We start from the raw sequence: 15,520 nt of genomic DNA, 5'->3' as shown, positions 1-15,520 counted from the left end.
GCCTTTGAGATCAAGCTCAAAATTGAGTTGAGGTGCATTTTGTTTCCACTGATCATCCTTGAGATAATTCTACAGCCTAATTGGAGTCCACCTGTGGTAAATTCAGTTGATTGAACATGATTTGGAAAGGCACACACCTCTGAGACAGGATTGTCTCAAGGCACAGGTCTGGGGAAGGGTACAGAAACATTTCTGCTGCTTTAAAGGTCCCAATGAGCACAGTGGCCTCCATCATCCATAAATGGATGATCGGGGAAGAAGGGCTTTAGTGAGGGAGGTGACTAACAACCCGATGGTCACTCTGACCGAGCTCCAGGGTTCCTCTGTGGAGAGAGGAGAACCTTCCAGCAGGACGACCATCGCTGCAGCACTCCACCAATCAGGCCTGTATGGTAGAGTGGCCAGACGGAAGCCACTCCTTAGTAAAAGGCACATGGCAGCCCGCCTGGAGTTTGCCAAAAGGCACCTGAAAGACTCTCAGACCATGAGAAACAAAATTCTCTGGTCTGATGAGACAAAAATTGAACTCTTTGACGTGAATGCCAAGCGTTATGTTTGGAGGACACCAGGCACCGCTCATCACCTTGCCAATACCATCCTTACAGTGAAGCATGGTGGTGGCAGCATCATGCTGTGGGGATGTTTTTCAGTGGCAGGAACCGGTAGACTAGTCAAGATTGAGCGAAAAAAGAATGCAGTAATGTATAGAAACATCCTGGAAGAAAACCTGGTCTTGACCTCAGACTGGGGCGACAGTACACAGCCAAGATATCGAAGGAGTGGCTTCAGGACAACTCTGTGAATGTCCTAGAGTGGCCCAGCCAGAGCCCAGACTTGAATCTCATTGAACATCTCTGGAGGAATCTGAAAATGGCTGTGCACCGACGCTCCCCATCCAACCTGATGGAGCTCGAGAGGTTCTGTAAAGAGGAATGGGCCAAAGTGGCCTCAAATAGATGTGCCAAGCTCGTGGCTTCATATTCCAAAAGACTTGAGGCCGTAATTGCTGCCAAAGGTGCCACAACAAAGTACTGAGCAAAGGCTGTGAATACTTATGTACATGTTATATTTTCATTCTTAATTTTAATAAATTTGCAAACATTTACAAAAAATGTTTTTCACGTTGTCATTATGGGGTATTGTGTGTAGAATTTTGAGGGGAAAATGAATTGAATCCCTTTTGGTATAAGGCTGTAACATGATGAAATGTGAGTAAAGCGAAGCGCTGTGAATACTTTCCGTATGCACTGTATCTTGTTGGGAGAGTATGGAGGCTATATTAAATAATTGTTTCTTTAATGGTGTTTTAAAATGCTGATTTTGTTATATTGCTAAATGCTTGTTCATGTGGATCTTGTTGGTTTTTTTCTTTCCTATGAATTTTATATTTTGGTAAGTGCATTGATATGACTTTGTTGTAAATTTCTTTATACAAATAAAGTTGAATTAACACTTGACAGCAGAAACATATGCAATTGTCATTGGTGGTCTTAATTTGCAACGTGCCTACCCAACCCTAGTGATCAAGGCACGTCACTGTTGACATCATATTGGATTTCCATATTTATCTTAAAACATTAATATAACAAAGGTTTTTCTGCTTCCCCTTGAGACTACAAGAAAGCAAGACACAACACAACAAGATGGTACAGTCAAGAACATCCTTTTTATTCAATCAGGTGCTGCTCTTTTCAAACTGTGTTTTTCTTCTTATGGAAAAGAAACTGTAATTAACACATGCATTTCACCTCGAGCTCTGGGGGTGTTCTTACAAAGAAGTGGTGCTGCACAAAGGGCAAAGACAGAGGCGTCAAAGAGTTGGGAGTCGGGGGGGCCTAGAGTGCTGCCTATGTGCTGCATAAACACACAAAAACAAGATAAAGAACAAAACCAACAACAGAACAAAGACGCGGAGCAGTCCAGCATGAGGCCATTAGAGGGGAACAATAGAGAGACGTTCATGAATCCTCAGCTATCAGAGATAACCGATTCATGGCCTTTTAAATATCCAATAGGAGTGACGTGAGTGGCTAATACTGCTGAGAGTCGCACTGTGTGAAACCCATTGTGAACAACGCTTTACTTTTAAAGATGCGTTTGAAGGGATGTTGGTCTTATCCTGGTAATGGTAAACCTCCTCTTTCAGCCCCATGCAGGATGGGTCCGCTTATAAGGTGCATTAGCTTTCAATTTTACAGTCCAAGGCGTCGTTAGAAAGAGCCTAAACAAGAGCATACCCTGATAGAAAATCTAAAAAAGAATCCAAATTAAAAAAAATATATAAAGGGAATTAAAACAAAGTCAAAAATATAAATAGCAAAAAACAAAAGAGCAAACTCCTTTTCAATGCAGCCCCCGTCAACCAAAGCATTTTCTCATGCCCTTTCGACTCCCTCAACACTTGTCCCTTTCTCGCCCACCCAAGGACACCCCCAAAAGCCCGTCAGCGTAATTTGTTCACTTACATTAGCTGCTGAATGGAGAAGCAGAAGAAGATGGGTATGGTAATACAATGTGAAGCATACAGACAAGGATAACATGTGAGCTAACTGCATTCTGCTCAGACAAAAAGATTTTCGCCAATATCTTTTTTTTCAGCCTTCCTCAGTTTGGAGGGCAGGATAGAGAGACGATGAGAGATAGTGACAGACAGACGGTTACAGACGGGTCCATTGTTTTTGAGAAAAACAAACAATGGAGACGAGCGATGAACGAGAACACACTTTTTTGTCTTTTCTTTGTTTTTTTTGTAATTCATCAATGAGAAAACTAATTCACACCATTTTTCTTTATATATATATATATATATATATATATATATATATATATATATATATATATATATATATATATACGGTCTGGAAAAAAGAGGAAGAACAATGGAGGGAAATCATTTCAGAGACGTAGGATAAAAGTTGCCCCTGAGTGCGGAAAGGAGAAGGTATTTGTTTATCCACCTCGTGGCACTCTGGGGCAACCTGCTACCTTGAGCCAATTACAAAAAAGGTGATTTGGATTACAAAATGGAGTCTGTGAACAAAAGGCACTTTCAAGGGACAACCTTTAACTGCTGGGAAACTATACACTACAGCACAAGCACTATAGGAGTCATTTACAGAGAAGGGGGTGGAACAGGGGAGAGGCTCAACTCACTGCATACTTCAACATTCTCATCAAACCACAAATTTATGCCTGATAAAATGACACATTTAACAAAGTTTATTTCTCGCCTTCACATAAGGTACTGACCCAATGCTCAAACTCCAGGTGCCTCAGTACCACCTTACAGCCAAGCTCAGGTTTCATAAAGATGTTCAGGTTATAGTGGTGAGAGATTCATTTTGGGATCAAGAGATTCTGTCATGTTTTTATTTCAATAAATGTTAAAAAATGAACTAATCAGGGAGCAGTTTGGGATGTTGCTGGTGAATTTCAGGCAGTAGAGAATTGCAGTTTTCTGATGAGTTTCTTAGGCGTGAAAGTACAGGTTTGTTCTAGTTTTTTCTAAAGGTTGAACCAAAAGGCCCTTTGTGTCACAACCTTAAGGAATAGGAACCTCTCCCCCCACTCAATACAAATAGAAGAATACAAAGAGAGAAAGAGAGAGAGTGAGAGAGAGAGGAATAATGCTGTTTTCTAAACGGTTTGTTGTTTTGATCATTCTTTTATAATAGTTCTGCATGTACTTTATAGTGTCAAAGCACCACTTTTTATCTGTTGATAGAAATCTTTTTTTTTTTTTTCAGAAGTTGTGTAGTTTTTTTCCTTCATCCCTCCCGCAATTTTATTAAGAATTGATTACACATATAACATTAAAAAAGAGACAAAAGGAAATAAAAACAAATACCCCCCCCGACTTACAAAGACTATGATTTTTCAAGGCCCTCTAGTTTAGAGTCCTGGAGCTTATGGACTTGAAACAAATACTTTTTTTTTCTCTTTTCTTGTAGCTTTCTTAAAAATCTCTAACAGACAAACACGATGATCTACCCAATGCATTGCACGTGGCTCAATCGACACATATTTTTCAATAATAATACTTTCCATCAAATAATAAACACTTTTTTTCTTCAAACCTACTATCAATTTCGAACATGTTTATCTAAGAATTACACTGCTGTGCTGCATATGGTGTGTGTCGTTCAATTCATACTGGTAACAGTAAGGTGATGCTTGAGTTGTATTGGGGTCAGAGTGGGTGAGAGTTCAGAAAATAACTAGACTGCCGACAAGCTAATGTGGTGAAAGGTAAAAAGGAGCATATAGCATAAATATATATGTATCTCTATTTTTACAAAAACAAAAGTTTGCAGTCCTTAATAAAGATCTGTCCAAGGCCAATGGTTTCCATGGTTACCATCGCTACCATTCCCTGTAATTTTAGCTTATATGTAGAATGAGAACCTGAAGTCTAGTTTATTACTAATTGCATGAAGGGAATACAGAGGCACTTCCATATATTGTTATATTCTTAATATATGGTTTAATGACACTCGAGAGCCTATGAACAGGGCCTCAGGCTTGTGTTCGATCCCTGCAAAAATAGAACCAACAGCTGGGCAGTCCAGTTATTTTGTGAGGTCAGCTTCTTTTGGATTGTGTCATGATAGAAACGATACCCACGGCAATTTCATTTGAAACATTTACATTGAAAATATCTCAAATTGAAAAAGAAAAATCTTAATTGAATGAAAAACCATGGAGAACTGGAGAACCAAATACGAAGGCTTCCCTTTGAGATTCAATTGTCAGGCAGTGTCTTTATATATAGGTGTGTGTGTGTCTGTGTGTGTGTGTGTGAGTGTGAATTCCCTCTAATTGGTCTAAAGATAAGGTGATACCGCTGTCTTTCAGTAAAAGATCGTAGAACCTGCTGTTACAGATTAACCAAAATCTGAGTTTAACACTTAATTGATATACTGCAAACTTTTAAAAATAATGTCACCGCTTGAAGTCTTAAAATAATCTTGGTGTGACAATAATTCAAACCAAATCTGAAAGAAGAATTGTAAGGCTACAACTATAAGATAATAATATAAAGCTAATGCAAGGTGAGCTTTTCTTTCAAACCCAAAGCTAAAAAATAAACAATTTACAAACAGATTGCGTAGACTCTTGTGGAGCTGAAGATTGGCATGTAAGTGTGTGTGTGTGTGTGTGTGCGTGTGAGTGCTGCGTGTCACAAGGTCCACCCTCTCCCTTAGCACAGCCCCATCCCTGCAGTGTGTGAGGGCTCCCTCCTCTAGTCTCATTGATGTGCAATTTTGTTCATCCCTTATTAAAACTAATAGTGCATAGGTGAGGGGACAAAAGAGCACAATTATTGTTAGTATTAAGACTGTCTGCTGTGTGATCACTCTCTGGCCTTGTGGCTACAACCCCCACCCCCCTCCCCCCCACAGCAGTACACCCTGATTCTTTGACAGGTAAACAAAGACCAGCCACTGACTTAGTGCATAAATACGTCACACCACTGGTTGGTGTCACCATGATTGGCCAATCAGAAATGAAAGAGGCTCAGGGTGAAATGGCTTGCAGAGCTAAGTTAGAGATGGGGCTGTGTTTGTGGAGCCTGAGCAGCACTGGCCTCCAGGTGGATGAAATGGATTGTGTGAAAGAGCGTGTGCAAACAAACACACAGATAGGGGATGTGCAATTAGGGGCAGCAATGCTTTAAACGTGTGCACCTGACTTTACTACTTACTCTACTAGTTTGTTCTCTTTTGGATCTCCCAGCCAACGAATGGAGTTTCATTATGGAGACAACAAAATGGAAATAAAATATAATTTAAAAAAACAACAAGTGCATAATTGGTCATCTATCAGGTTGGCATTCTGTGTTTCTTTTCTGTTATTTTCCGGTTTTGTCTGCATATCTGTCTATGTGTGTGTGCATGTGTGTGTGTGTGTGTGTGTGTGTGTGTGCGTGTGTTAGAGTGTGTGAGAGAGAAAGAGAGACAGTTCTTCTTCTTCTTCGTCCACTTAGCCTTCTTGAGTCTGACCACTTAATCTCACCGAAGCCAAGGTGTGGTACATGGGGGTGGGGGGGGTGGGGTACGTTTAATTGGAAGTCCAGTTGGTGTTGGGAGGGTTTCTTCTGTCTTCTGTAGTAATATTTTGAATAGTGTCGAGGGTAAAATACCTTTAGTGTCAGCAGTTTGTTCTTCATCACTGGTGATGTTCTTCTTATTTGATTTCCAATTCATTTCCAATTTTCATGACACAAATTCATTTGTTGATCCAGAGGCCCTTGTCAGAGGAACCAGGACTGTAAAGACAGAGGAAAAACACATAATCATGCACTGTATAAAAATAACAAAAAAATCATATAACATCAAATGCAATCATTTACATTTGAACCTTTTGCAGCACATCACAAAATAAAGAAAGTTGATTTAAAGTGAAGAGGAAAATCCATTTTAAAGAAAGAAAAGGCACTATGTTAAAGCCACATAATTTAATATTAAACAGAAAGTGTTAGCAAGGACAACAGACTGAAGATAGTTCTTAATATATCAAAGAAAAATTAAATCATTTTCCACAAGAGCAACATCAGCAATATGGTTGTTTTCGTTCAGACTGAATGACTGTAATAACTCCTTTGTACACTATACTTTTTTCCTGTGTTCTTGTTATTTAATTCAATTATATAACTGTAACAAAATTGTTGTAAAAGTACAGTTTATTCTTTATTGAGAATTTTGTTTATATACAGTACTATTCTCCATGTTTTAAATAAGGCTCCAAATGCTGCTTTATGTGACATTATGACCACTAGAGGGCAGCCTGTCACTTGTTTCCTCTCCTACTACAGGAGCCCAGCTGACCCATTCACACTGTCCAAAAAGTTCCAATAATAATTTAATGTGTTCCTGCTTTAAGAGGGCTGACTCAACGTTTTCACTTATTACCAATGGTGTTGCAAAGCCCCAGTTTCATTTCATAGTTTAATAGGCTTTGCGGCGTGTCTTTGCCTTTCACATGTATTAACATTGTAGGTGTAGAATGATCTTCCTAATATGTGTGATACTGAGCTACATTTGCTAAGCCACAGAGGGAAGAAACTCAAGGGATCCAGATTCTGAGCTTGTTGAGCAAACAGAAAAGGCGGCTTTAGCACATGCTCGATGACATTCCACAGACCTCCAACCAGAGAGAGCAGCCACTCACCACACCTTTAACAACAAACTTTTATTTGCCCCCACATTTGAGCATATTAGTGCCCCTAAACCTTCCTCTGTCCTTCACATGTACCATCTTCCATGACTGTTTGAAGATAACTCCTCCTCCTGGCTCCAACTTCCCTAAGCCCTCTTCCATCTCTTGCGCCTGTTCTCCTAGTGTAATACTTGGCAGTGGAAAGACCCCCCCCCTTAGAACCCCCTCCCCAGTACAAGTTCAACTGCTTGTGACATCATGTCTGGTTGCTGCGGGCAACCAGACAGCCGGGACGTGACTGTGGAGTGCAGTGAGCTTCAACTAACTCCTCTTGCTGTCTTTCCTCCTTTTCTCTCAGGCCCTGTCACTTCATGCACTCAGTCTCTCCTTGTAAAGCTAAAGTCTCACCACCAGAGAGCTCCTCAAACCAACTTTTGCCACTTTAAGATGCAGTGGGATGAATCTTTCCCTATTTTTTCTTGGCTGGTTAGTGAACAGGCAGCTAGGCGGGTTGGCAGGGCTGTCGTCTAAAACCTTGCCATATGCCAGAGAACAGCAGGAGAGGCATAGACCTCTCCTACTTGCTCAGGCTAAGACTGTTCCTGACCTACTAGGCTTAGCAAACCGGAAGCAGTTGGTACAAGAGCCTGGACGGATAATTAATGCTATCAAAAAAGTGAGAGGTAATGGCAATAGTGAAGATAATAGGCACATTGAACAGATGTAAGCTATTGTGTTTTTTTTTGCAGGGGAAAATGAGGGGCAGGAGTTTTGGCACAGAGTTGAAGTGTATATGCATGCTGGCATATGCACTAGCACACATTTGGATGGTGCTTGGATGTCTGTTCGATGCCAGAGCTACATCTGTAAGCGAGCAGTGCAGGTGGGAAACTGTAGAAAATACTAGCAGGAGAAGAGAGACGAGAAAAAGAAAAAAAGGGGAGTGAGCTGCTGATGCACTTAAGTGATGAAAAAGTGAGGATAGGCTGAGTGGAGCTGTGCCGAGCAGGAATGCAGATTGCTTCCATGTGTGGTGAGGACAGGAGAGCCGATTTGGCAGCAGGCAGGTGTGGTTAGACCCTAATGAGAAAAGTTGTGTTGGTGATGGAGGAGGCCCAAAGACACTACAGCCCTGTGACAGAGCGCAGCCAAAGCTGAAACCACAATGTAGTGCACTACTGGCCTCACAAGCTGCACTAGTACACAATGTGGGCCGTGGTGGAGATAAATCAACACGACTAGGAGTAAAAAGGAACAGCACTGCATGGATTCGCTTCGGGGAAAAATCTCTGATGCAGGCTCTGTAAACCAGCAGTGAAACTACATGCCCTGGTCCAGGAGCAGTCCTGTCTGATCACAGTTAATAAAGTTTTATATGTCAAATGTACTGTTTTTAAAAACGTATTTAAAGAGTACCTAAACCCCAAACCTACTTTTTTCTGCTGAATACATATGTATTTGGGTATTAAGTAGTGCTGTTTATTAATCCTAGTCCCACTTTTCACATTTTAGTAACAGTATTTTAATTTTGCGTATTTAGTTGTAAAATGTCAGAAATACTGGTCTCTAGGGGTTGAACGCCAGCTATTACAATTGAATTTTGCTTATGGCTGAAATGGAGTCTTTGGATTGCCCTGCATCATCAACTTTCACCGTTGGCTCCGCCCCTCCTATACAAGCTGAGAGTCAGGAGGAGGGTTTCCACCAACATTGAGCATTGATTGACAGCCAAAATGACGAAGTCCACTGTGTTCTGTGTGAAACAGCCAGCTGTAGCAGGGATGTTTTTGACTCTGTGCTTCTGTAAAGAGCAGATTCTGGTCTAATCAGAGGGTTCACCAAGCTGTGTGTGTATTTACAGTCATCTATGCAATGTGTGTATTCCCGTCTGTCTCCGCGTGTGCGCAGACGTGTAAATCCGTCTTATCGCTGTGTGCGTGAAGTGGTGGGAGAGCTAGGCTGTTTGCCCCTGAGCTGGGTCTGTAAGGCTGTGAGCGCGCTTCACGTCGTGATTGTGTGTGCCTATGGTTGTAATAACAAATCTCACCTTATGAACTCGCTATGTGTGTGTGTACAGACACATCATTGTGTGTATTACCATCTGTCTCTGTAGAAAGCGCTATGGGTTGCCTGAGTGGGGCAATTTTTTGAATTTTCCTCCTAGTGGCAGGTCAGCAGATGGCAGGGGTTTAGTTACTCTTTAAGGTTTAACCTGTCATGACTTTTTTAGTATATTTTTTGGTCTACAGCCCAATGCAGACTCAAGCTTGCAACCCTGATGAGGAAAGTGGAAGGACATATCTGAAGAAAAAGAGGAGGAGGATGAGGTGAAGGATGACGAGGGAGTGGTAAATATGTGGATGTGCTTTAAATAAGGGATGTTGGCGGGGGTACCTGAGTCTGCTGGGGGATATTCAGAAAGTTGTCCCGTGTTCCGATGCCGACAAACCGGTTGGGAGCTGTGGAGCCTGGCGTGGAGTATGCTACAAACAGAGAGATACAAGTGTGTACATGCTTTTACACACACACATACACACTCAGCTCATAGCAGAGTTTGATGCTCTCATCATTGCTTTGTATTATTTCCAATGAATTTCACGGAAGAAATCTAAAGCTACGTATCACTGTAAAATAAATCTGTGGGATTAGGCAGTAAAGATCATTAGGGGTCAGGTGTTTATGTGTTTATGATCATTATTATTATCGAAGTACTTTAGGAAGTGTTTCAAAAGGTGTATAAAGGCTATATTAATTGGTACTTTTTGAACTAAAAATCATGGCTGCAATAGTCATGGAAAGTCCTCAGCAGCCCCAGGCCAAAAAAAGAAACCTGTTTGTGAAACTTAAGATAAAATACTATGGGCTTCATAAAAGGTCAATAGGCTGCTCATGAGCAGTTTCATCCAACCTCCATGAACACGTAGCCAGTAGGGTGGGGCTCCTATGGATGATATCACAGGGTCAAATTCAGGGCAGTTATGGTCACTGGACTCCAACATGATTGATAAGAAGAAACGTTGCAGTGCATGACTTCTGTGAGCTGAGAGGATTTGGGATGTGTAGGGGCTGGAAACTGATGAAAGAGTGATTGTGAGACTCGTACACGGACGTGTGAGTGTGTGTGTATGTGTGAGTTAGTTTCATGACTATGACTGAGGTATGCTGAGAACTAGAGACAAAATTAGAGAAGAAAGAAATTAAATACAGTGATGTAACAGTTACTGAGATGAAAAAAAGAAGAAAAAAAAACTATATTTATTTATATATGATGTTCATATAAATAAATAAGGTTGATACGTTATTCTGAGAAAGTTGAAGGGGTAAGAAATGTAGATAGGACAGAATGAGGGGGGGAAGTTAAAAAACAAAAAGAGGTTGAGATGCCCCAGTTGCTCCGTCCTCTGATGCCTGATGGCGTGCCTCTCCTGTAGCCCGACTCTGGGTGGAACCAGCCAACGCCACACCCCTCTCTCGGCAGACACTCCCCTCTCCCGCTCCCGCGGTACGGCACTAATTAGACAGGTTCGAATACGTTTATGTTCAGAGATATGGGTTGTTCTTGTTATACTGTGATTTTCATGTTTTTGTTGCTCTCAATTTTTAATTGTTGTGTGATCTGTATGAAAGTGGCGAGGGGATTGGGGCGGGTAAATTGGGGCATGATGTTTTGGAGTCCACGCCAACTGCCCTAATTTGGTTCCCTTTAAAGAAAACAAGAGAGAAATAAAGGAAAAAGAAACAAAGAAACAAATGCATAAAATAATGTTGAATAAAAAAAAAAAAAAAAGATATGAAAGAAGAGTGCAGATTGTATTGCTGCACTCACAGACAGACATGCAACTATACACTGATCAAAAGCTTGCAGCTACAAGAGCAGCATGCACAGGGCCCTGCTCACAAATCCCCTCATCCACCACTATGACACAAATCAAATGAGAAGGATAAACTAATGTGCCTCTTGTGGCAATAGGAAGAAAACCAACACCAGAGAGAAAAAAAGAAGGGAAATAAAGAGAAAGCTGAAGAAGGTGGATGAGGAGGTCTGCAGTGTGATTAATAAAGAGGAAAAGGCCGGATGGGACAGAAATAGAGCAGAAGGCAAGAGAGAGGACCTGTGGTTTGGCAAAGGCGTGGCTTCTGTCTTTTGCTGGTGCAGTAAAGCACAGAAGTGTACACAGTTTATAAAGTGGATCAAACAGGAGAGAAGCTCCTGAGGCTGCTGAGTATTTGACCAGATTGTAATCGTACAGTTGGTGTACATATTGGATGCAAACAGCCAGATCTTGCGGTAGCCTGAGACCAGTGCGTAATAATAAGGTTAACACCAGGATTATATTGGACAGCTTTAATGTTGCAGCAAAGGAGGAGAAAATTCCTAAAAAGAACAAAAAACAAAACAAAACCCGGAAACATCTATAAGGAGTAAATCTGTTCTGCTCTAGTAAATTTGGGATATAACTTATCTACATTTGATATATTTGCTAGTAGGTTAGAGCTAATTATTTCTAAGGGGTGCTATTTGTTTATCTATCTGTAGCAAATCTGCAAGGATATTGGGGCATTAATGGGTTTTCGTAGAGGGGAGTGGGAGTTGGGGGTGACTTACACGGAGATGCGGGTGAGCTGAGTCCGCCGTCATTGGGCGTGCTGATGGGTTTAGAGTCGGGCATAGGGAGAGGCACAGGGCGTGCCACTGGGGGTGGAGGGGGCAGCAGGAAGGAGCCCGGCATTTTGCTCTGGCCACCTCCATTTGGCTGCAGATGGACCATACAGACAGGGTGAGCGGGGCACTCCCCGGGAATATACATGCGCACGCACGCGCACACACACACACCAGATTGCACAAACATACATCTAAAAACAAAGCTGAGTCACACAGGCTCAGCTTGTTCAATGAAAGAGACTCAAATATAGTACATGCACACACGCACGCACACACACACACACACACACACACACACACACACAGGAACTAAAAAAATCAGTTCTAAATTAAAGCCAGAAAGATGTCAGAGTCTGGCTCATAGTGAATAGGGGAAACAAGAAGTGAAAAGTGATCAACATCGTCACACACAAGGGGAAAGGAAAGGCTGAGCCATTCGTTAGGCAACAATATGGCTGTTAGAGGAAGTTATTAAAGTTTCGTGTAAACGGTCAGTGTGAAAATTATGTCTATGTGTCTCTTTCTTATGAATGTGCACATCAAAAAATTGCGTTTATAATTTTTGTGCAAATTAATGGCAACAAAAGAGTTTAAGGATGTGAAAAAAGACTTGTAGATGTAATTAAAGATAAAGTGGAATCAGAGGTTAGAATAAAGGTTTATAGTAATAATATAGAAAATGCACTTTTACAGTTCTAAAATGACCATTTTGATAGTTGTAACTGTAACTGTGAGTGTGGGCGTGTTATTGGAGCGTGCTTAGTTGGGTAATCTCCTTTCACTAACATTTCACTGATCCAGGCCTGCAGCGTTTTAAAAAAGGTCAACTGTGTCCTGAAGTCAAACACATTTTGGCATTCATTTTTTTGCTCATCCTTTTAGTATTCAGTGTGATCACCTAAGCAACTTTTTGACACAAAAATATAGGTTGCAAGTTCCAAAAGCAGGTTGTGAGGGTGCCTCCATCTCTTTCTAGTAAAAAAATCATCAGTAACATGACAGCAGGTCAAAAAGAAACTGTCCAACCAGTTCTTCAATATATTTTCCACAGATGCCTTAACTTTCCCCATATCAATACCAATCTTTATGTGTTTAACCAATGTTCTTCCCTGCTGTGCTTCCCAAACGCAAATTCCACCGCCAAATACCCCCAGTCATACCAAACCTATGGCATCTCACCTAGCTTTTCTTTCTCATATTTCCAACCTTCCACAACATGTACTTATTGGACAAACAAGACTTCCATCTTTATAATGAAAGAATATGATGCATTAATTACCAGTGACCTGAGATGAGTCAGCTGTTGTTTGGCTCCCTCATTCAAAATTTGCCCCTGTAGCGTATTTCTGCTTCAACAGGTCTCGCTGTAAACCCTCTGCTATTATATTTTGTCTGGTGATTTATTTGACATTGTTGCTCATGTACAACCATTTAGATACCTACTGTTATTAAACATCATAGGCTATCAGTTTACCAACATTTACCTGTGCACTGGGCTGCCCTGTGCCGTCGGTGCACACAAACTGCACAAACTCCTTAAGAGGGTCCTGGTGGTGATGGTAGCGTATGGTGGGGTGGGTGAAGTACGGGCTGGACTGCTGGATGATTGAGGAGGAAGGGAAGTGCAGAGCTGAGGCTGAGGCACGGGGACTCCCTGAGAGTAAAAGAGCAGAGGAGGAAGAAAAAACAAAAAAATAATCATATCAGATTATGTTGTTAGATTTCCAGCTGCCTAGACTGGACAGTTCTACACAGACAATATGATAATAGGTTTTCACAGAATTTAACCTATTACAAATTAAAGACATGCACATTTGAACTAAACACATAGACAGCTACTGTATATGGTAAGTTGAGGTTTTGTTTATTCAATGTTTTTCAGAACAACATCTTTTGACTGTCAACTGCCAGTCGTTGTCAGAGGAGTTCTGCTGATTGCCTTTGATGGTCCCTTTGAAGTTTCACTTGACTTCCATGTATTATTAATTAAGTCTTCTTTTGAATAGTATGTTAAGATGAGGTTTTGTTTATTCAGACAAGGTTTTTCAGGAAATTATTATTTCCCAGCATGTTTCGACTGTCGGCAAATAAACCATCAAAGGCGAATAGCAAAACTCCTCTGACGAAGACTGGCACTTGACAGTCGAAACATGTCGGAGATCAAAAATTCCTGAAAAACCATGTCTGAAAAAACAAAACCTCAACTAGCATACTGTTCAAAAAGAAAACAAAATGAATATTGCTGGAACTATCACAGAGATAGATGAGGTACAGGCGTAATAATGTCCTAAAACAAAATATAGATGTGGCATTCTCTTGTGGAAGGCTGTCTAAAGCACGTGCTGTATAATCATAAGGCAACATCTGCTCCTTTTTATTTTGCGGATGTACTTCTTACAGTGGCATCACTCCCCAAAAACTCACACTCTTAAAGTCACATACGTACATACCTGTTTGTTACAACCTTTTGAAAAGCATCCACTGTTTATTTACCCACATTTTCATGTTAACTATCTGTAATAAATGAGATATTGACACTGTGTTTTTTCCTACTAGTTATAAGCCTAAGAGAGAATCTCATCCCTGTTCTTCACTGACCACCAAACACCTCCTACAGACATCATTCAGCCAGCAAGCCAACTGTCTGCCTGTCTTGTCTGTGCTGATGCTATGGCTTTGGCTATTTAGCACACAGACCTAAAGAGACAAGCTGCTAGGTGAGGGGATTCTGGTGGACAAGCATCTGGGAATATGTCTGACACCTCCCATTTATTGTATACAGTGGGTACGGAAAGTATTCAGACCCCTTTACATTTTTAACTCTTTGTTTCATTGCAGTCATTGGCTAAAATCAAAAAGGTTAATTTTATTTCTCATTAATGTACACTCAGCACTGCATCTTGACAGAAAACAACATAAATGTAGAAATTGTTGCAAATTTCTTAAAAAGAAAAACTGAAATATCACATGGTCATAAGTATTCAGACCCTTTGCCGTGACATTCATATTTAACTCACATGCTGTCCATTTCTTCTGATCCTCCTTGAGATGGTTGTGCTCCTTCATTGGAATCCAGCTGTGTTTACTTAAACTGATTGGACTTGATTAGGAAAGGCACACACCTGTCTATATAAGACCTTACAGCTCACAGCGCATGTCAGAGCAAATGAGAAACACGAGGTCAAAGGAACCGCCCAAGAAGCTCAGAGACAGAATTGTGGCAAGGCACAGATCTGGCCAAGGTTGCAAAAATAATTTCTGCAGCACTCAAGGTTCCTAAGAGCACAGTGGCCTCCATAATCCTTAAATGGAAGAAGTTTGGGATGACCAGAACTCTTCCTAGATCTGGCTGTCCAGCCAAACTGAGCAATTGTGGGAGAAGAGCCTTGGTGAGAGAGGTAAAGAAGAACCAAAAGATCACTGTGGCTGAGCTCCAGAGGATGTAGTAGGAAGATGGGAGAAAGTTCCACAAAGTCAACTATCACTGCAGCCCTCCACCAGTCGGAGCTTTATGGCAGAGTGGCCCGACGGGAGCCTCTCCTCAGTGCAAGACATATGGAATGTGAAACACATGAAGGACTCCCAGACTATGAGAAATATGGCTCGCTGGTCTGATGAGACCAACATTGAACTTTTTGGCGTTAATTCTAAGTGGTACGTGTGGAGAAACACTGGCACTGCTCATCACCTGCCCAATAC

The 15,520-nt window shown here is 41.2% G+C and overlaps 1 protein-coding gene across 12 annotated transcripts in view; it reads right to left on the bottom strand.

Moving 5' to 3' along the window:
- Positions 1-1,646: 1,646 nt before the first annotated feature.
- Positions 1,647-15,520, bottom strand: part of nfixa (nuclear factor I/Xa) — a 110,957-nt gene continuing 97,083 nt past the window's right edge. For 5 of the 12 annotated variants that reach the window (XM_028453117.1, XM_028453168.1, XM_028453142.1 and 2 more), the window contains 4 exons: positions 13,306-13,475; positions 11,765-11,912; positions 9,553-9,641; positions 1,648-6,268 (listed from right to left, as the gene is read on the bottom strand). In XM_028453117.1, coding sequence (XP_028308918.1) covers positions 6,254-6,268; positions 9,553-9,641; positions 11,765-11,912; positions 13,306-13,475 — 422 coding nt within the window. In that variant the 3' untranslated portion in view covers positions 1,648-6,253. Of the gene's footprint in view, positions 6,269-9,552; positions 9,642-11,764; positions 11,913-13,305; positions 13,476-15,520 lie in introns of all 12 variants that reach the window. The other 7 variants (XM_028453135.1, XM_028453151.1, XM_028453107.1 and 4 more) reach the window with 3 other exon arrangements.

This window comes from Gouania willdenowi, chromosome 1 (genome assembly GCF_900634775.1).
Source record: "Gouania willdenowi chromosome 1, fGouWil2.1, whole genome shotgun sequence".
NCBI classification, from domain to species: Eukaryota; Metazoa; Chordata; class Actinopteri; order Blenniiformes; family Gobiesocidae; genus Gouania; species Gouania willdenowi.
The sequence above is the reverse complement of the archived record's forward strand: the minus strand, read 5'-3'. Positions and strand labels throughout refer to the sequence as shown.